This window comes from Musa acuminata, chromosome BXJ2-9 (genome assembly GCF_036884655.1).
Source record: "Musa acuminata AAA Group cultivar baxijiao chromosome BXJ2-9, Cavendish_Baxijiao_AAA, whole genome shotgun sequence".
Lineage (NCBI taxonomy): Eukaryota > Viridiplantae > Streptophyta > Magnoliopsida > Zingiberales > Musaceae > Musa > Musa acuminata.
The window spans coordinates 46,775,771-46,798,898 of NC_088346.1; the positions used below are offsets into that span (position 1 = coordinate 46,775,771).

The 23,128-nt window shown below is 38.2% G+C and overlaps 3 protein-coding genes across 3 annotated transcripts; all 3 read right to left on the reverse strand.

The window, feature by feature from the left end:
* Positions 1–1,796: 1,796 nt before the first annotated feature.
* LOC135623685 (NASP-related protein sim3-like) lies at positions 1,797–8,411 on the reverse strand. Its single transcript, XM_065126927.1, has 6 exons — positions 8,122–8,411; positions 5,998–6,233; positions 3,347–3,565; positions 3,180–3,270; positions 2,679–3,045; positions 1,797–2,449 (listed from the first exon to the last, which is right to left on the reverse strand). Exons 1-6 carry the CDS (start codon positions 8,379–8,381, stop codon positions 2,138–2,140), a joined length of 1,485 nt encoding a protein of 494 aa, XP_064982999.1. The 5' UTR covers positions 8,382–8,411; the 3' UTR covers positions 1,797–2,137.
* A 2,583-nt stretch (positions 8,412–10,994) lies between these two features.
* Positions 10,995–14,279, reverse strand: LOC135622097 (wall-associated receptor kinase-like 14). The gene is made up of 2 exons (XM_065123736.1): positions 13,415–14,279; positions 10,995–12,040 (listed from the first exon to the last, which is right to left on the reverse strand). Exons 1-2 carry the CDS (start codon positions 14,133–14,135, stop codon positions 10,995–10,997), a joined length of 1,767 nt encoding a protein of 588 aa, XP_064979808.1. The 5' UTR covers positions 14,136–14,279.
* A 5,836-nt stretch (positions 14,280–20,115) lies between these two features.
* Positions 20,116–21,873, reverse strand: LOC103999119 (protein JINGUBANG). Its single transcript, XM_065126928.1, has one exon. It carries the CDS (start codon positions 21,823–21,825, stop codon positions 20,347–20,349), a length of 1,479 nt encoding a protein of 492 aa, XP_064983000.1. The 5' UTR covers positions 21,826–21,873; the 3' UTR covers positions 20,116–20,346.
* Between the last annotated feature and the right edge of the window lie 1,255 nt (positions 21,874–23,128).

Consider the following 23,128-nt stretch of genomic DNA (forward strand, 5'->3'; position numbering starts at 1 on the left):
AATTAAATTTATACTTACCTGATTGAATTAAAAAAATAAAAATATAGAGTATGTTAAAAAGTAATACATTTATCAAATTGGGAGCATAGGACCATCAAATGCCTTAACATTTATCAAATTGGGAACATAAGATCATCAAATACCTTAATTAAACTAGTTGGTATCAAAATGGGAGCATAGGATCATCAAATGCCTTAATTTAATTATCATAAAATTTTGTTAAAAATTAAAAAATATATAAAACTAAATACATATCAAATTTTAGCTTAAAATAGAATAATTTGAAGGCTAAACTACTCTCATATTTCAACTACTAATACATATTATGTTCTACTGAAATTACGACTATTTAAACTTATAAACCTCATATTTTGATATACAAATATGATATTCAATCAATTTCAAATCTCATAGAACTCTCAGCGAACCTCTTAAAACTTATCATAAGGTCAAAGACTAGTCACATTCCTAAGGGGGTTAATTCAACTTGAATAAAACCCCTTCTTAGAAAATAGGAGATTCTAAGTACCTCGTATTATGATAGTAATAACTATATGCACCAATCTCATATTAAAGTCATAATAAAGGTCTTAGGATCATAAGAGATTCATATAAAACATATCTAAAAATCAAAAATAAATTTAAATTTTAGGTTACTCAAAAGTAATTAAAAATATCAGCCTATAATCGATAAAACTAAGAACTTAAGTATAATAAGAAAAGAATTAAAATTTTCTTACCTTAATCTTCTATGGTTTCTAGCCTCCATGAGAAAAGCTAAAAGAACAATTGAAGAAGAAAAGAAAGAGTCATGAGTTAAAAGTTGCTAAAGAAGATAAAGCTAAAATAAGATAGAGGTGTTAAAATGATTACCTTAAGGTTTAAGGTTCAATCCTAACCTCATTTTAATTTTTTTTCTTTTACTACTATAATTTTTATGTTGTAGTAATTTTCATTAAGTTTAATTTGGTTTGACAAAGATGATATTTTTGATCTAAACTCTTTTTTCAATCTCACTTATATATCTCAACATTTAGTACAATGCTCTTCTTTAATTTACTTCTTTATTTAATTTTTTATTACTCCATCCATGCTTAAATAGCTTATGATTCTTCACATCCATAATGAATAAAACTGAAAACTTCCTTATAATAATCATGGTCAAACTTATTCAAGCGATATTCACTTAAGGTCAATTAAAATTCAACCATCACTTCTAGGTATTCTAGTTACTATATGTATGCTTATTATTATAACTTAGCTTCATAGTCAAATCTGCTAACACATTTTGACTTGTTGCAATATGCTTAACATAAACATTAATACTTATACATGCTCAACCAACATTTCATAGAACACTAAAGATAATATTTTTAAAAACCATATACTTCAATTATGAAATCCAAAAACATAAACTTATTATTTATCATATTTATGAAGTATAAACATCATAATCATATTACTAAATATGGATTATATATATATATATATATAATACTTATACTTCTATTGGCATATTAGTTATGATCCTCTCTAAATAAAAATGTCATCCTCAAAACTACTTACTTGAATAGCTCTAGATATTTTTCTTACATCTCTTTTTCTGTCCTAAGTTGCTACCTTCATAGCACTTTGACTAAAGCAATCTTTTTATAAAAAATTCTACATAAACAATGAACAATGAAGCAAAATATAAAGATAAAAAGACCATCACTCCATGTAAAAACAAAGTAAACCTGTATAAAATGGCATCATAAAGAAAAAAAAAAGAGAAAAATAAGGATCCATTGGAAAACTGATATGTAAGTCTCTACATGTGATTTCCATAAGGCAGCACTCATCCAAAGAAAGTACACCACTAATGGATTTGAGTCCAATATTTTGCAAAGCTCAATGCAGGATTAACTACACTATTTTGCACACATTTAAATATCACAAACAGTTCCATTAGACATCTATACTGATCATGGTATCAAATATCCTATTAGCTTAGACTACACCAATGAAAACAACACACTGACCAGCTTGAAATATAAAGGGCAAAAAGTGAAGTGCATACCAGCACTACTTTAACTTGGGCATCTCAAGGAGTGGAGCCAAGAGCCCCACATCTTGAGCAACAGAAATGCTGCCACGATCAGCTCTCTGTGGTCTTATCCAACATGGGTTTCTTTTGAGAAGGTTCAGCATCAATTGGCTTTATAGTAGCTCGCTTTATGCCTCTGCCCACAACACCTAGGTCCATCACACCACCATTTGATGCAGCAGTAGAAATAGTTGGAGAATCAAAACCACCATTTGTGGCTCCCATCTGCAAAGAATTCAAAGATGAAGCTCTGGATGCACTTGGTGCATTCTTTTCATCATAAGGCTGCTTAGAAGCTATCAACTTCATGACTTCAGACACAACAGATCTTGGATTCATCAATATTTGTTGCAGGTCTTCCAGCTACATCCAGAAAATGTAAAAGACTTTGTAAGTGCTGATGGTGTGTCCAAAGATGTAATCTGTTTGTAAGCTACAACCATGCTATCGCATGATATTTGACAATGCAGCTGAAAGAAAATCACCGATTGCCAGATCTAGTGGTTCTAATTTGGTAATATAATTTAATGCAATAAAATTCTAAGAATCAAATTTCAACTTTGCAAAGAAAAATAACATTAGTAAAAAATACCTTCTTTTCAAGCTCAATTAATATCGAATTGAATAGTTCTATCTCTTCCACAAAATTAGATGAAGACCTAGCATCTTCAGCAGTTAGATTGTCACTTTTCTCTGAGCCAGACACAGAATTCCCAACAGCTTCAGCTGGAGTTGTCAAGCTTGTTGTAGAAGACCTAGCATCTTCAGCAGTTAGATTGTCACTTTTCTCTGAGCCAGACACAGAATTCCCGACAGCTTCAGCTGGAGTTGTCAAGCTTGTTGTATTTTCCTTGAGTCTTTGTAAACGAGACTTGCAAAGTGATATCGCCTTTTCACAGTAAGGTAAGGCATCTTTAATTCTAGATCCCAATTCCAAGACTAAACTTATCCTGAAGTTTCTAAAATCGAGTTAAAGAAGCAGAAAAGAGATTTTCTGTAAATGACCTTTAATTACTCACTTTCCAGGTCAGAATTTTATTTTTACATTGCTAACAAATAGCAAGTAGTAACAATATATCACTTGAAAGGATACAATTCAACAATCCGGCGATTGTCAAACTCAACCAGGTGTTCCAATATGGATAGAGCTCTCAAATAGTCATTTAACGAAGTCTCAATGTCCTCTGCAAGTTAGCAAAGTTGCTCAGATTTCAGTATAGCAGTTGACATCTGTAGGAACAGCAGCTAAAGGAAGCTAACCTCTTTCCATGGAAACTTCCGCTAGAGCAGCCAAGATATTCACCTTCTCCATGGTATTTCCAGAGCTCTTCTCAACAATTGCCCTTGCAACATCTAGCATTTTCCAGGCAAGATCCAAATCAGATTCATCTTCATCTGCTTCAGCCGTATCCTCATCATCATCTCCACTTTCATCATCAACTTCATCATTTGTATAATCCTCATCACCTAAACCTTCTCCTACAGACATAATAAGAACAGCTATGACAAGGAACAGTAGAGCAACTTATGTTTAGCCATGAAACAGAAAAAAGAAACTGAAGAGAGCTAAAACAATAATGCTGCAGAAACTACTGATAGGGCATGCTTAAGGCTAAAATTGAAGCTACTGCCAAAGAAACAGAGAGTTAGGAACAGGAAAGTTGATGACTATCAAAGATGTCTAGAACTCCAGCAATCATGCAAACCAACCAGATCCATAACTTGCTATGGTCTTTATAAGATCTACAAGAACAACATAATAAGTTTATTCATATTTTAAAAGAAATCAATAAATAGCAAGTGTGCTAGCTTATTGACTAGAATTAGATTTGATTGTATATTCCTCTGTTATGTTATTATGTCTGCATTCTAAGGACAATGGGAGGGAGGAGGTGGTGGCTGGTAATCTTGACTAAATTATCAAAACATTGACTACGTGTCCAATTCTAAAGATGACCAAAATATAACACAGGATTTCTAGCATCACCTTTATTTTCAGTTTCAATTTTAACCCTCAAGAGTTTCATTGGCAGTATCAATGTTTTTTCATTGTGGAAATTTTAGCATTTCTCTTAGAAAGATTAATCTGGTTCAACCAATCTGAAATACGATCAACTGTTGTCCACTAAACAGTCTTCATTAGAAAAAAGTTATAAAAAATTAACAAATATGGAATTGGGCAGACTTGATTATCTCATGAGTTTTGGTAGCTTTGACTAATTTGTGCCACTGATTTCGGCCAAAACTACCACTATATTCTTAAACCAAACCACAAACATAAATTTTGGTCCAATAGCAGCTTGGTAATATAGCAGAATGGTAAACCAGCCTGTATAATAACCCATTCAGCCTTGTTTCACCCCAATGATACAGACCGCTATTTGAAACCATGAACCAAAAATCTAAAGGTAGTTTATATGAGCTTTGTTCCAAATCTGGTTCAACCAATCAAGAACAAGATAAGTCAATATTCAATACATTAACTTTACACATCATGAGCATCACAAAGTTAAAATGAAAACAATCCTAACAAAAAAATTGGGTGCCCTAAAAAAATGGTTGCTCCTAAGGGCACTATTATGATCATGATCAACTATTAACAATCCAACAGTCCTTTTAAGGCTTTTGGCTTCCCAACAGAATATACAACTATCCGAAAGTAAATATATAATAAACTTAATATAATTATTGATGCATATTGATTAAAACTAAACATTTAGAACATATAACTCAAAAATCTATTATGTCACTTTGATAATCTTTTAGAACCATTTGGGACTCTTAAATAACCGTTGCACAAATTGCTCGATAAGCAAGCTGACCTATACAGCAACCCTATCACAATAGTTTTGACTAATCTACATCTCCCAGTAACATATGAAAGGACAGTTTAAAAAACTGTATCAGTATTAGTAATGATAGATGTTATACCCAGTGTTACAAAAATCCTAATAGAAAAACAACAGTGACAACAGATACCTATTATCTAAATCAAACATATATAGGTGCTTAATGTATCACATCATCAGCACTAGCATTAGAACACATACTGATTAGAACAGCAATATAAGTACAGAAGGTGGTTAAGTTTATAGACAAGTACCTTGTATTACTGATTTATTAAACACAGAGTTGAAGTATGATAATAAGACATCTATATTGATTAAAACTAGCTGCTCAAGAATTCATTTTCAAAAGCAATACACTAGACAAGCATCCTTGATCAATTATATTTATAATCACAATCTCGAAATGTAAAATTATTCAGTTCATTCCTGGAATATAATGGAGGAAAATTACACTTACAACAATACGATAAAATTTGGTTGGTCCAACTGAGATGATCCATAACGGCATCAACAACAATAATCAAGTTATACCCTTAAAAAAAATAAAAGAAGCAATCATATTTAAAATCTGAGTATGTAGGTGTTAATAACCATAGGAGCAATAAACCTTTTTTTCCTAAGATGTACTATCAATCTTAACTCTTTCAATATGATGATGACTACATAGATGACAAAGGCAACGCAGGTATAAAGATGTCATCAACAAAGACCCTATTACTGCTGATTTTATTCCCCAGAATTAATCATGAAGTTTTTAAAAACTTGCGCTGCACAAGCAGCAAATCCCTCTGAAGTCTCCAATATTTCTGAGATGTTATGGTCATAAAGGAGAATCACCTTATACAAAATGAACTATGTATTACACTTATTTACAGAATTAGTATAGGAGTCTTTTAACATTCATATGATTATATACATACATGTGTGTGTGTGTGTGCGTGTGCGTGTGTGTGTGTGTGTATATATATATATATATATATAGTGTTGATGAGGTTAATTAGAGATAAGGCAATCACTATCTTGGACCTTGTAAAGAAAGAGATGTGGATTGTAAAATAATACCGTCAGGTACTTCTTTCCCAACTGGTGTTTCTTTAGAATTGTCAACAGAAGCCTTTGATGAACTTCCACTCTCTTCTGTGCAACTAGAAGTTTTGGCTTTTTCTACACATGTTGGTGGGCCCTTAGGGAAGTTACCCAGTGGTTCAGCTTCTTCTTGAGCCTTATACAGTAGTGCACAACCATACTTATAATATGAGCTAGCACATTCTTGAGCAAGTTCACCAAAATGTGAAACCCTGAAACAAAAGGTTAGATTACAGTTATCATCAATAGATTAAAAACAAATCAATTCATGATCTAAATATGGAAGAATAAGTAATAATTAACCAAAAAATTACACTACTATAATGCCTATCAGTCAAAAAGTTCAAGCAATTGTCTCATGCCATATCTTCTTGATCACTAACCAATATGCCCACCAGCCAAGATTTCAGGGACAGAACACCAAGTTAAGTGCTCTATTTTCTAGCTTAAGTGAATCATAACAAAAGTTCACTTGCTTTTTCTCAAAATAATTATACAATGTCAGATTTTAAATAATATAAGATACAGAAATAAATCAACTAAACTCAATAATGTCAAGAAGCACTCGGGTAAGGCGAGATGAGGCTGAGGGCTTCAGTGTGTAGCTGTGTGCTATACTTCTATACACAAGGCACCTTCAACTAAGCAACAATAAATATGCTGTGCATCCTAGGCACTCAGAAAGACTAACCCAGGTGACCTAAATACCACTGACAGGATAAAAACCCAATTCTCCCCCCTCTCTCCGACCTGCTCCAAAAGTAATCCCCCATGCCTAATACATGTGTTATGCCCTAGCATTCTTACCATCGATTGCCTTCCACTGGTTGTGTCTCTCCTTGTCCAGTGTGTCTCCCCTGTTCTTCACTCCCTTTTTCCTACCTCTTCTTTCTCCCCTGTCTCTGTAGGTTCTTAGTCATCGCCCTCTCCTCTGTCTTCCCTCTTTATCTCTCAATTATGTGTGACCAGAGGTACTTAACTATCGCCCCCTCCTCCATCTTACCTTCTCTCTACCTCTCGTCTATGTGTAGCCAGAACCCTCTGCTGTTGTCATTCTAACTTTCCTCCTCTTCCCACCCTATCCTCTCTCTCTCTCTCTCTCTCTACAACCAACACCCATTGTTGCTGTCCTCTCTGCCCTCATTTTTCATCTTTCTCTTCTTTGTTCCCCTCTCTCTTCTCTCCATAGCTAACAACCATCCTTCTTGTTGCCCTCCTTCCATCTTCATGCTTTTCTCACCTCCCTCCTCTTTCTTCTCCACTGGCTTCCTCTCCCCTTTTGTTTCCCCTCTCAAAGCTTAATCAATCAATTTAACATCACAATGAAAACTACATTACAAATAAAATGGTAACTGAAGGTACATCAGAGGAATGATCATCAAAAACATAAAAAAAATATCATGCTTGAAAGTACAATCATACAAATAAATAATGCACTTTGTATACAACATTGCAGGTCATTGTAGTTACCAACATGAAACGTCCACAACACTGCAGACCAAGCAGCATACTATTTCCTCATTCATACATTGATTTAGCGACAGTCCAACTTTTAAGGCATTATCTTTTCACACACAAAAAGTGTCTATTAGCATGAGTTTGTAAAGTAAAAAGGATACACAAGGTATTTAATTATCAGAAATTACATCAATTTTCTAACAGATAACTACTGAAATAAACCATACTAACGCTATCAATCATCCAGTTTAGTTCCCAAACAACCGTATAGCATACATGTGTGTATACATATATATACCCCCACAAATTCTAATATGATAAACATATAGACAGATGAACATGTAAACCAAGAGAATTGGCATATGACGAAAAAACATCTACATACTGTCATCATGAGTCATTGTAAATTTGGACGATACAAATTTCAATATATCAACCTTTCGGGGAAAAAAAGGTTGTCAAAATATTAAAAGATACGACTTTTCCAGAAATATTAAGATGTAAGACATATACAGATATGTCAGCGTGTTGGTTCCACAGACAAAATTAACGATGCAAATAGAAGCATAAATCGAACTCAGCCATCGAAGAGTACAACTAAAGGATGAAAAAGATCGAAAGGTCGCAGAACGAAGCCCTAACTTGATTTCCAAGGCGCGGCTGAGGCAATCCACGGCTTCCACGAAGTCCCCGTCCTCTATCGCCTTGGACCCCTTCTCGAACAGCTCGTCCGCGTGAACTAGGGTTTTCTCGGGCCCCTCTTCTTCGGGAGCACTCGCGGAACCGCCACTGCAGTCAAGGTCCTTGACCGCGGCCGCCTCCTCGGGGGCCATGGCCTCGGAGGGAACGGTATCTTGCTCTAGGGCTTCTTCGACGGAGTGGGTTTGGTCCGGAGAAGCCATGGCGGAGAAGGAACGCGTTGCGTGACTGAGGAGAGAGCGAGGCGGGCGACTAAATTGGCTGGCGAGGAGGAGATCGGACGGTTGGATTTGGTTTGATCAGCGATGATGCTTAAAGGGCTTCGGCGCAGCGATTTCAATTTTTCGTGCGTGTTTGTTTGCCGGGAAAGGCCAAATTTACCATTGCTGATGTGGCTTTCTCGATGAATTTATATTAAAAATTATTCTATTCAAAAAAAGTTAATCGTAATTTATTATCATTTTTATTTTCGGAAAAAAATAGTATATTTCAATTTCTCCCAAATTATATACTATTAGTCTTACTCCCTAATTCAATTTAGGGTTCCTTTAAATATATTCATACAACTTTGTCGGATCTTGTAAAATTAATGTAAATTCAGATGAAAAAGCTAAAGAATCTAATAGCAATTAGCAGTCACAAATTTACCTATTTCTCATTATATTATGTTTTAATCAGATATATTAGGGTCAATTTTTTGGAATATTATTTCATAATGAATTTTGATGAGTTCGATGTACTTATAGGATATCTAATAGATTTTCTTTGTTTTGCCTAACATGATTGTTCCATTATTATGAATGGAATATAATAAATAATAATTCTTTCTCATATTCATAAGTAATCATAATTATTATATAAACTTTTAATTTGTATCATGATTGAATTTTCTTTATTAGTTGTTGTTAAGTAAAAATTTGGGAGCAAATTGTGGTCCCTTTCACATCTATCACAATTTAATTTTGTTTAATACTATACTTATTCAACTATAGAGGTTTAAAATCCTATAAAACTATAGTAGATGTTACTAACAAATACCCTTTCGATATTTAAGATAGTTTTAGGTTTAAATAATTTAGTTAATAGTTTGGAAATAAACCTATAAAGTTCTTTTATAGTGATCTCTTTGATTCTTACTCTCTTCATTGTTAGTCATGTGTCAACCACATAATTCCAGTGTATTGTCCATATCAATTTCATGTCATCCATATGACGTTAATGTGTCATTCACATGTGGTCGAAATGTGGGTCACGTGACGTTGATGTGTCACCCACGTGGTGTTGATTTATCATTTATGTGACAATAGCATATCACTAAAATGTTGCCCGTATAACGATAACGTATCATCCATCTATTGCCGAAGAGTTAAGCACATGATATCACTATGTCATCATCGATTATATGATACTATTGTAAGTAAATTAAGATTTATGATATAAAATTTTATTATGTGCACAATTTGAAAAAAAAACAAGTATATTTAACTGAAAAAACGCCAACAATGAGATGAATAAAATGGTGGTTACTTATAATTTAATTAAAAATATTCTAGTGTATCAAAATTAAAATCATTGTTATTTGGGGGAATTATCCTAAAACATAATAAATTTTTAAAACATAATAAAATCTTCCTCCTTCGATGTTGCTCAACATTTGTGACGATGCTAAAGGAGGAATATGAGGCAGGTGAGATAGAGCAGATATAATTGATCGATCTCGAAACCCTAGCCAACGTAGATGTAAATGTCTCACTTGCCTCATCTTCCTCCTCTAGCTCTTCCTCCTCCTCGTTGATGTTCGGATCGACATCGATAAGGCTGACCACCACGTCGTTGTCGTCGTTCATCGTCATAATAGCCACCCACGATGCCATCATACATCACCACCATCAAAATTACTTTTTTTGCTCATCATTTTCGTACTATTCATGTATGTACTGTCATGTGCTATATCTTCAATTGATAAAGCTGATGACGATAGGTTAAATAAGATTAAATATTTTACTTTCATGACTATAAAGAGTTTAATATAAATTTTTGAAGTATGTGGACTGATATACTAAAGATGTGTAACTACATAGGTTAAAATATAGTTAGTTCATCATTATCATTAAAATTATCTTTTTGTCCATCGTCTTTGTGTCATTATTGTCACATCCTATCTTCGATAAAATCGATGATATTATGGTAAATAAAATTAAATATTTCACTTTTATAACTATAAAAATTTTAATATAATTTTTTTTAACTATATAAGATAATATGTAATTAGTCCTTATCAATCGATTCGTTTTTAAATTTTTACTCCTATTCAGTTTCTTTCGTAAAAGCTATTATTGGAGGTCTCACTTTGGATGAACTTTTTGCTTCAACACATCTCAAAATCTTTCTTCCTTACAAGGTCGAATTTGACCTATTAGCAAATCCACTTAGGACCAGACTCAGCCAATTTGATTTTATCTCCAATTTCTATAAGTAGGCCTCAATGTCACAACTTTCTTTGAATTAAACAAAACTCAATATCAAATTATTGGGACATTATGTTTTTTTATTGTTATTATTATAAATATAATAAAAGTATATAAATGTTTTTTTTATTAGTATGAGGCCTATAAATTAGAGATAAATCTCCCAATCTCTCAAAATCCAGATTTCTCAGCTTTATGACACTACATTAATCTCTTGTGTATTCTAATATATATCTTTCTTAATCTCTCTATTTATATATTTATAGAAGGAAAAAAGCCAAGCTATTAAATTTAACTTTAAAAATATATATAATTTTATTAATCTTTTATATAATTATCAATTTTAATTTAATGTTCCAACACTATCGTTGCTTTCTCCACGGCCGACCGACGGTCCTCGATCCTAATCCTCTCCAGCTCTTCTGCCACCTCCGCCATCGACGGTCTCGCCTCTCTGTAGAAGGCGAGGCACCGGAACGCCACCTCCGCCACCTCCTGCACCGAAGCCCTCGTCCGATCATCCCAGTCACCTTTGATGAACGGGTCCACGATGTCCTCCACCATCCCCTTCCCTATCCTGTCCGTCGCCAGCGCCGCCAGGTTCACTTCGCTCGTTGCTCGACCAAAGTCCACCACCTTCATGGCCGTTATCATCTCCACCAGCACCACCCCGAAGCTGTACACGTCGCACTTATCCGAGAGGTGGAAGTTACAGTGACACTGCGGGTCGACGTACCCCAGCGTCCCCTGCGGCACAGTCGAGGCGTTGGATGACTCCACCATGGCGGGCGTCGCGAGCCCGAAGTCCGCCAGCTTCGGTCTCAGGTCGTAATCCAACAAAATGTTGCTGGATTTGACGTCACGGTGGTAGATCGGCGGTTGCACGGCTGTGTGGAGGTACGCGACGGCCGTGGCGACGTCGGCCGCGATGGAGACGCGAGCATGCCACGACAAGCCGTCGCCTCGCTTCCGGCGGAGGTGCTGGGAGAGAGTGCCGTTGGGCATGAACTCATACACCAGGATGTGCTCGCCGCTCTCGAAGCAGCAGCCCAGCAGGCGGACGACGTTGGGGTGGCTGACGGAGGAGACGAGCTTGATCTCGTTTATGATGAGGTCGACGTCGTCGTGTTTGAGCCTTTTGATGGCGACGAGGCCGGCGTTGGATAGTTTTCCGACGTACACGGTGGAGTAGGCGCCGGCGCCGAGCACGGAGGTGCCGGCGAAGTTGCTGGTGGCGCCTTCGACGTTCTTGAGGGAGAAGGTGGCGACGGTGCAGGATGTTTGAGAGAGAAGGCGTCGGGTGATTTGCTTCCCTCTGGAGGCGGTGGACAGGCGTCGGATGTACTCGCGGAAGAATGCCACGGCAAGCATCAGAGAGACTGCGGCAAGGACGCCTGTGACAAGACAAGTGGAAATTAATTTGATAAAAAATGATTGAAAAAAAAAAGGATTTTTATGTGGAAGTTACCGTTAATTTTATCTATCTAAAGGGCTGAAGCCTTAATTCTATAATAAAGGCACCTAATCAAAGATCAATTTCATTGAACATGATCTACATCACAAAAACATTTAGAAATCATTGAATGAACATATGCATCATTTTAAATTGTTATTTAAAACTTTCCCAAACACTAATCTAACTATATAGTTTTCTTTTTTCGACCCTTGATAACCTTCAGCATAATTTAATTGTTAATTGTGCTTAGTCATTATTTTTTTCTATTTTATAACTTGAAATTTTTTGCTTATGTATTACAGCTAAGTTAATACTATTGATCATTTCATCATGTTCTTTATGAAGCACCAACGGAAGAAACATAATACCTCCAAGAAAAGCTCCAACTTTGGAGCCGCTCCAGCAATCGCCTGAAATGGAGCTTAAAGACCTGCAATTTTGTACTGCACAAAAAAACGAAGAAGGAAAAACTGATGTTTAGCTTATAGTGCTAAAGAATGAATAATGAGAAGAATGATGAGTCATTTAAGAGGAACAAAGGTAGGCCATTAATGGGTACAGATGGGCAGTATAAGTTGGCCTCTCAGAAGTCATAAGAACTCCATGTCAACCAAAAACTATAAGATGGTTCCAATCATAATGGCCCAATGAAACACACAACACACAACCTTTCTTCTGAGACAATTTCCACATGTTGTGAATCATAACAAGCATTACATCCACTTCTTTGTTTGTTTGACAACTTATAAAGTTCACTAAAGATGAAATCGACTCTCACATTTTCATCCATAATTTGGGTTATTCTAATATGGTTATTGGCCTACCTCCTCTAAACTATATTGACTAACTAAAGAAGTGACAGTAAAAATTTGAACACATCTCTTCGTTAATTATGCTAATCCATTTCATTTCTGGTCAAACTGATATATATGACTGAACCATGTCGTCCTTAATCCCCAATTAGAAGATATTTTAACGTTCACCAAATCACACTTCAAGTTTTAGAAAACATAATCCGACTTAGACAAAGTATTTTTGCCAAATTCCATATGATTTGAAGAATCACAGCAACAATATTAAGAAGAGGTTGTAATGTCCTATTATTAAATTACTACAGTATGATTTTTTTTCTTTCCAATATTGGATTTGTAATGCAATATCTTTAATTAGATTGATAGTATCGATTTAATTGTCATATGAAGACTAGAATAAAATTTTCAAGCTCTCTCTCTCTCTCTAGATTTTGATCACTGTAAGTGAAACAGCATGCAATGGAAGTGGTGATTAATAGAAGAGAAGACGCAGGACTGACCTCTCGCGCAACCTGCGCCGTCGGCGAAGCCGTCCCCGACGAACCCCTCGTGGCAGCTACAACGGAAGCCCGTACTCCCCCCGGAGACCGGCGTGTCGACGCGCTTGCAGTTGGCGTTTGTCGCGCATCGGCACTCTCCGTTGAGCCACCACCCGGTCTCGGCCTCTCCGAACACGAGCGACGGCTTGCTGAAGGTGGCCCCCCCGTACCTCGCCGACGCGAACATGAACGCGCACCCGGCGGTGGCCTCCGTAAACTCCTCCCAGGAGAGGAACCCGCCCGTTTTCCTGCTGGAGTAGCAGATGGTGTCGTCGCCCTGCAGCCCGCAACTTGTCACGTTGAGACGCCGGGACATTTTCTCGGTGGAGATGATGCACCCGAAGTCCCTCTGCGAGCTGCAGTTCCGCAGGAACAGCGTGTTGCTCGACGTCATGGCGTAGTGGCTCCGGAAGAGCCCTTCGGCAGCTAGGATGGATCGGTCGCAGACCGGCTGCACGTCCAAGATGATGGTTTCATGTGTGATGACCCTGATCCGGTGTCCGCTGAGTTGCATCTCCCCGGCGGCGGAGCAGTTCAGCCGGATTCCGCATCCATCGGAGAAGCCGAAGGGGTAGGAGACAGTAGCGGAGCCGCACGTCTGGTTGCATCCAGAAGCTCTTGTAGCGGCACAGAAGAAGAGGAGGAAGAAGAAGAAAACAGGGTTTTGATGGGACGAAGACATTCTCTATCTGTCGATCAACGGAAACAACAAATGGAAGCAAACTGAAAGTGGAGAAGAAGACTGGGAAGAATAAAGCGTCTGTGGTTCTCTCTTCTTCGTTGTTGGCGAAGCAACGAAGACGGACTGTAGGATTGAATGACTTGGTGGGTGCAGACAAATGGTCAAAGGGGGTGTGCATTTAGTGTAAAGGATGTCAACCTTGAACAGATCCATTGTTTCTTCGCCCACTAAGATAGGGTCGCGACACGAATTGTCACCTGCGCAGGAAGGTTGTATGGTTAGCAAATCAAGGTATTCAAATTTTATGCTTGGAAAATTTTATATAACAAAATATATACAAATGGAAAACCTCTTAATTGGAAACAAGATGATGACTTCCTCAGCTTAACAATGAAAGCTCTGGTGGATGGATAATGCCTTTTTGGTTCAGTTCTCTTGATTTGCTTGATGTGCATCCTTTATACTGAAAAAAGTATAGAAATAATTTAAAGCTTTTGGGAAAGAAGAAAAGAGGCAAAATACATCTCAATTAGCTTAATTTGCCTCTCCAGCTTATTAGTGAAACCTATGGTAGTTAGGAAGAAAGAGAATAGAAACTTACAGCCACTAGAGAAAGGGAAAGAAAAGAAGATTAATGAGCCAACGAGCACATGAATTGTCATGCCGATGATTCGACCGTAGATACATACCACTAGCCCGGTTGGGTGTAGTTGATCTAATCCTTCAACTGTATAACACATGTAAGCACTAGTCTAAATGTAATGCCACAACATCCATAGTTTCTACTCTATCCTTCACTGTTGCAGCCAAGTATGAACAAGGAGATGACCAAGTCTTGAACAGCCAATTACTAGAGTTCCAGTCAGAGTAGTAGAGGCCAAAGTTGAGTCATAATCATTGATTCCTGAACTGATACTACACAAAGTTGAGGGACATTGCATTGGCAACAGAATAAAGAAACAGAAATCGGGATTGATTATGGCACGTGTTAATGGTTTTGATAGATCTAGCTTATGTACAATATGATTGATCTCAAAGATTACTATTCTTCTTCATAATCACCCTACAGCTAAACCTAGCTTCTGCAGAGTATTTTTATGCTGCGACTGGATAGCAATGTCAACATGAAGTATTCCAGGGTTGAAAGAAGGTACAAATAAGGTTGATCATCTTTATGTGGAAATAATCTCTCGATAAAATATAAACAGCATTGGAACCTCCTCAAACACTAAGAAAGCTTAAGAGAAGATCATCCTTATGTTTTAGATGAAAAAATTGCTGTAAACAAACTTACTGGTCCACAGCATTGGATGTTGCCAGTGGCTGCACACCGTGTGTGATCCATTCCACTGAACTCCATCATCATCATCATCAAGACCTGTGAATTAGAAAATTCCACATATTTAACATAATAATAAGAATGTGAGATAAATTATGCTAGATGGAAGTCCACATATTCATAATGTGCATAACTAACAAGACTTTTTTGTGCCACTAGTGCATGCATACTAATTATAGATACAGAAACCATTAGTAGATAATTATAGTCACCCAAATATGTTTCTAATCTATCTTACCCAGATAAATCAGATGAATCCAGGCTAAAAAGAGGAATACCAAGAGGTGGAGCATACACCCTTGAAGAATCTAATCCGAGAATGCAAGTTTACAACAATTGAACACACTCATTCTAATCTTAAGTAATCAATTGCATGTTTGGCACTGTTTATGTTTTTAATTATTTTGAACATTAGAAACACAAATATTGCTCATGTTTCTCTGTTTTTTAGAAAGTATATTTGGTGGTCATCATTTTCTACCCCAGCTTTTACTTAATTTCCACTTATATTGGACTGAGAATCATTAATTTCTCTTTCTATTTTGAATTTGGTGGTAACAGAAGATGATTTTTGCTTTGAGGCCTGAATAATCTATCATTTATGGGCACCTAAAACTCCATCTGCTATGAAAATCTAGAAATCAAGCATGTGGATAAGAAACTTCAAGGACATGGTCAAAAGCACACTGAAGTTGAAGACAGTGGAACATCATAAAAAATGCCTTGGTTTTCTTGCATTGGTGGGGAGCTATAAAGCCAAAACATATGATGTGAATACATGAACCATGATTTCTGGATCTGAAATCTTCATGACAATTTTTTTAGATGCTTGCTAGTAAGAGCTTCATTCTAATCATATGTAGAGTGAGATTCTTCTTCTCTGTAGCTGCCTCTTTCAGAGTTATGTTGAGTGATACTTATTAGGTATCCTTAAACAATGGCCTCAACACGTTGACTGTGGTTTCACATACCGATCTCTTCTCATTTGCTAGCATTCAGGTTGATATTGAAGAGGCAGCATCACTTGCTTGAAGAATTATTGAGCAATGTATTCAGATCCAATTTGAATAAGCAGTTCTGCAGATGTTCCTTTTTCCTGGTTTACCACATCTATCAGTTCTGAGTCCACCTAGCATTGGTTTGTTTCAACAATTAGTATCTCCTTTGGGCTACAAATTAACTTATACTTTTCAACAATTTGTTTCTGTGACCACATTTCCATATTATCAAATTAATTAATGTCTACTTTTTTTGGTGAGCAATTCTCAGCTGGGCCAGAAGCTAATGAAGGCTAGAATAGGTGGTTTAAGGTTCTCTGGGAGTTTGGAGAACACTACATAGATTCTAAGAAATCAATACGGGTAGGTGTGTAATTGGCACTGAGTTAAGATCTTTGCTGAGTTGTGCTTTATCTCTCAGTTCACAAATTGTTCTCACTGCTGCAATGATCCATCTAACTTGATCACAATTTATCTATGATGACCAGCTTGGAGATCTCCATAGTCTGGACCACTTGGGCTGTGTCTCTACTCCATCAAGTCTTCCTACGCTTCATGGAAGTCTGATGTTGACGTCTTCTTGTGCTCACCTCCAAACCTCAATCTACTCCTCGAAAAGTAGCAAATTCTTTTTAAATTCCGAGAAACTTGTACATATTTCCTAAAATCAACAAATCAGAACAAATCCCTCAAACATGTTTTTTGCATGTACTTTTAAGTTTTTCACTATTGGTAGTGAATATAAGCCATAACAATACCATAGGACAACAAGGAGCAAACTAAAAGTGCTACCATCTCTAATAAGACTAATATCAGCTCTAGAAAAGAAAAGGAAACCAAATATTTTAGAGTTTTGTCCAAAATCACAGATGATTCTTCTGGCATCAGCATTAGATTTTTGCAGTCCACATCAGCCAATTAAAATGCATATGCACTGGCATCACCCTCGTAATAGTAGCACAAATGCATGATTTCTAAACGTACCTCCAATATTCCAACAACAAGCTACTACAAGTAGTTCTAAGTTTGGGTGAAAAATCTTTATTAGAGTAAATTGAAGGACTACCTTGTAGAAAGAAAACAAAGCAGCAAACTGGAGACCAGGGTAATAGTCCATGTAAGCTGATTCATCTTCAAAATTCAGCTCATGTTCTTTAACAAAATTTCCTACAGCTATCTCATTAAGATATTCTCATTATTTTGACTTGGATCATACAACTCAAGCTCTCTTAAATCCTAAACTTGTAGTTCACACAAACATGGCAACCATGTATAAAAAAACGTACATTAATCTCATAAAAGCAAACATGAAGGGAAGCATGACTAATACCAGGAAAAAAACAGATAATTGCAAAGATAAAGCTAATTTATGCATATTATAGTTATTCTCATTCTATGAGAATTCAAACTTGAAAGAAGATTACCATGTTTATTTCAAATGCATGACATAAAGTCTGCCCTTTCTCTTTTTGCAGGTTCAACTGTTATGCCATATCTGAAAAAGTATGATTAGATAAATCTTGAGATCCGAAAGCCATAATAATTTGAAAGGAAACCAAAATAGATTTTGGCAACAGTGCCTTCTGTTAGGTTCACGAGGTGCATTCAATTGCACATGTTTTCTTTGTTGTTGTTTTTATGTGTTTTCTTTTTGAACAAAAAGAAAAGAATTGACAAGTTCCTTCCCATCGCCTTAACAACAGCAGTCTTGTCTGGTAAGAATCCAATCATGAGTAGAAGATTCATAAGCTGCAAGATGGTCACTATCTGTCATATCAAAGGAAACCTGTAAAACTTACATAAGTTTGAACTGCAAAACACAGCACTGTTTGTGGAAACAAGGTTTATCCAACCAAACGGCAATATTTGTTACTGCAACGATTATTGGTTGGAATTCAACAAATAACATTATGGAATTAAGTGGTTCTTTTCCATATGACTGCGTCAAATTCGAATTTCTTTCCACGATAAAGATGAACCCATGCAAAAGATGCATCAAAGGAGGAGCAAGTAGCATACAGAGAGCACCAAGTATTAGACATAACCATGGATCACCTTCACAAGAATATGTCGCAATCATTAAGATGGGAACAAAAAAATCTATTGTATTTCCACAAACACCTTTCGGACAACTTAAAAGGAGAAGACCTTATACCAGAACAGAGAGCCGCGAACTCCAAGAGGCAGACCGAGAACGCCCTCAGGCGCCAGACCACATGAGTCATTGCCGTCGCGAGGATTAGGACATGCTTTTCGGGGAACATAATTCATGCAGCCCCGATTGACGCCCAACCAAGAGAACCAAGAGATCGACACCCAACCAACCGGCGTTGCCGGTCGACAGCGCTGGCTACCAGTACAAGCATGAGATCGCCTGATGCACGATGGCGAAGGAAGACTACGGCGGAGAGGCATTCGATCGCGGGAAAGAAGGCAGAAACGCATTCTCGTGCTCTCGGTCGATCGGTGGCCGGTTTTGTTGTCATTGCCGTAACAGTAGTTTCTTACTATTATTGTTATGATTCAAGGATTATATATATATTATATATATATATATATATATATATATATATATATATATATATATATATATATATATACCTCTAAAATTAATTATTTGCATTTTTATTCCTTTAAAATTTTATTTTTAGATCCAGTATGATTATATTTTATCATCATTTAGGACATTATTGCTTAATACCATTAGATAAATCTTATATATCTAACGGATTATATTTTATTTTAAATGCTTAGAACAGTTTACATTATTTATTCATATCCACTATATTGTATGTGCTTGCATTCACATTTATTGTCATATTTCATGCTTTTTATTACATAGAATTTTGAATTCTTCATGAATATATCATGAATAAATTAGCATATATTATATAAGTCTGTTCAAATCACAAAGATAATAATAAATTAACTTAACACATAATTATTGATGTAAATGAGATAAGATAAGTCTCCGTCCTCATTTCATTCCCCATTTAGATGGGGTGAGTGTAGGGATTGGGAATCCCCGTTAATAGCGAAGTATCTATATATTCTTCATATTCTTCTAATTAATTTTTAATAAAAAATAAAAAATATCAAATATAATTAATAATACTAAAATCTATATATAATAACATTTAAATAAATTTAAAAAATATTATAATCAGAAGGAGAGATTGGGGGAAGATGAAGAGGATTAGAAAAAATCATAGAGGGAGAGGCGAGAGTTGCAATAATCAACGAGGCAAGATTATAAGAGGATAATAAGGGTGACTATGACGAGGAGTGAGGGGTACTACGACAAAAGAGAAGTCAAAAGGAGATAGACAAGAGAAGAGAGTATGTGATAAGAAAAGGAAAAACCAAAAAAGAGAAAAATACAAAGGTCGTCATCGTCTATCATTAATGATTAAGTGCACGTAGCTCATGACACAAAATTATTGCTATTGAATTATGAGATGTCTCGTTGCATTTAATTGAATCAAATAATTTTTAATTAAATTATAATCAATTTAATCAAGATTTATTCAATCTAATAGAGTGATAGGAACACTTTAAGATTGGATCTCCACATGTATCGTATCCACGGATATAATTGATATCATGCACATATTAATCGACAACTTCACACAAACATAAACTCTGAAGAAATCATGTAACATTCTATTTTGGTTCACAAAAGGATTCCTAATTTTACGCATTTGCCACTGAATTATTACTTCTTGCTGTGGTGCTTCCTCGGCAGTATCTAATCCCCACGACGTATTCAACAACACGGACTCTCATACACACACACACACACTCGTAAAGACATGCTTTCCAATATCGGAACAAATACGTACATGAAACAGGGGGTGCATCTCCGCACGTCCGCTCACGCAGCGGCCGGCACGCTAAAGTCTTGTCCCACGTGCGAGCCCAACTCCATCAGCTTCGCGCCCTCGCTCTCGCTCTGCGGCGGCTGCGCCTCCACGCGCCGCGCGCGCGGAGGCGACGGCGTCTCACCTTGCTCCGGCACGCGCCATACCTTCACCGAATTATCGAGGCTGCCGCTGTACACCACGTAGCGGGGACAACCGCAGGCCCCGCCGGCCTCGCCGTCTTCCTTCTCCACGACCAGGCACTTGATCGGCCCCTCGTGGCCCGCGAGCACCGCCAGCTTGGTGTGGCCTGGGCCTCCAACAGAGCCGTCACCCTCCTCCCTCCGCCACACGCAGAGTGTCTTGTCCGCGGATCCGCTCACCACCAGTCTCCCGGTTGCCGCGAGGCACAGCACCGCCATCCGGTGCCCACGGAGCACCCCGCCGTGCACCAGCTGCCACTGCCCGCTCTCCCACCACCAGTAGTTAATCGTCCCGTCCGACGATCCGCAGTACACCACCCCAGCAACCTCCGCCACGGCCACAGACGTCACCGCGCTCTCCTGCTGCAGCAACCTCTGCACAAGAACGTGCTTCGTGGCACCCACTTTCCCTGCCGCCTCCCTACGCCACACCTTAACCGTGCCTTCCGCCGATCCCGTGAACAAAAATCCACCGAATCCGGTCGCCACCGCGTTGACTGCATCGTCGTGCGCCTTGATGGACTCGAGGCACTTGGAGTCCGATACCCTCCACACCTTAACCGTCCTATCCCAAGACCCAGAGTACAGAATCCCGGCCTCCTCGTCGAGGCTGAGACAGGAAATCGCATCGAAATGCCGAAGCCACACTGTCTTGCGGTGCCGCCGCACCTGGACGTAGTTAGATGGGTTGACGGAGCTCTTCAAGAAGTCCTTGAGCTTTGGGAGCGTCCCCACGCGCTTGTGGACCACGGGGTTCTTCGCGAAAGTCTTCCAGACACGAATCTTGCCGTCCTGATGGCCAGTGAAGATCGTGTCGCCGGCGACCACAATAGCCTTGACGAGGCCGCTGCAGGACTTGAAGCCCGACAGCTCATGTTGGCCCTTCCAGACGCGGATGTTCCTGCTATCGGACCCGGTGTAGAGGAGGTCCCCGGCGGTGGCGAGGGAGTAGACATGGCCCTCCTCGCGGACGAGCGACCCAACGAGGCCGGTGGCGTCGGGGTCAGCCGCGTCGTCGGAGAGGAAGGGGAGGTAGGCCCAAGGTGACTTGGCGAAGGGGGAGGCGGCCGCCGAGTTCCATGGGGACAGGTCATAAGGTGAGCCCCGGGCGCTGGCCGAGTTGCAGTCGGAGTCGTAGCCGAGGCTGGCGGAGGAGGAGCCCAGGCCGCGGCCACTGCTTCTGCCACGGGGTTGCTCGTCCTCAGATTGGAACGTGGTATCGGTCTGGAGAAGGTCGAACAGGTTGGAGGTGCGCGGTGGGCTTGCCGTGCCATCCTCTCTGTCCGTCATAATTGAAACTTGAAAGTGTGTGCGAGAGACTACGGTGGAGGCTTTGCTGCGATCGAAACCCAAAGGCCGCGGATGGTGTATAAATAGGGGTTGGAAAAGAACCAGGCGACGCCACGTGGATAAACGTGACTCCAAGATGTACGGAACGTTTCGTTCGGTAAACTGCGGGAGCGGAACCGCTTGTTAAAGGGGGGAAACACGCGGACCCATGTCTCTCCCGAGACACGAAACACAATTTTTGGCTTCACGAGGACGCTGGGCCCTCACTTTCGGTGAGCAGGTTCTCCGTGAACCCTGCGTTTTTAGCTTTTACTTCGAAGGACGACGCGTTCGGCTTCTATTGGTCGGACCAAACGTTGAATTAAAGCCGTAATTTGATGCTTTTGGTGACGCGTGTTTACTTTAGCCCACCGCTCAATCAATTTGGATTAAAAGAACAAAAAAGAAAAAGAAAAAGGAAAGGGTATAAAAGTGGCGGGGAGGGTAATTAGCTGGCACGGTTTAACTTGTAAAAGCCTTCGAACACGAATTCACAATGCAAACAACACGTAGATCTTTAACAATCGTTATGTAGATGTGCATCATATGGAGTGTAGTGTAAGCATGCTTCAATGACAAAAGAGATCCTTTCCATCTCGAAAAAGATGGTGTATACAATCTAAATTAAGATTTTGTAGGTCTGTAGAGGAGATGAGTGTTAAATGATCTCAAGATTGAAAGGTGATAAAAATATCAAGTAATCAGTTTGTTTGGGAAGATGAGTCAATCAGACATGATCCAAATATGTGAGTGTCAGAATGTTCGAAATAACTTCGAGATAATATCTATACCAAAGTCGATATTAGGAAAAAAATTTCATCTCGATCTCTCGGACGCTCAGGTTAATGATTAAAGTCTCTTACTATGAATTTTTTTTCGAGAAAAAAACTTCAAGGATTCACTCTTATACCTAGTTTTGAAGGGGATAATTAGTAACCACTTCAATGTTCTCTTTCGATATTTTTATCCTTACGAGCAAAAGGAGAAACAACCCTAGACAATTTATCTTAGACTTTTATCTATACGAATAAATAGATGAAGGGTGATTTGAAATATTTTTTAATATATTATATGATGATTGACTATTAGTATATTTCTTATCAAAGCTAATTCAACTAAGAACTTACCATGGTGTTTGAAAGATATGAGATCAGAAAGACAAGCTTTCATTGCATCCTATTTGACTATTTCAACACCTTGATGTGAAATATTTATAAAAAAATAAGTTTATCTTAACTACTTTTATTATGACACGACAAGAGAT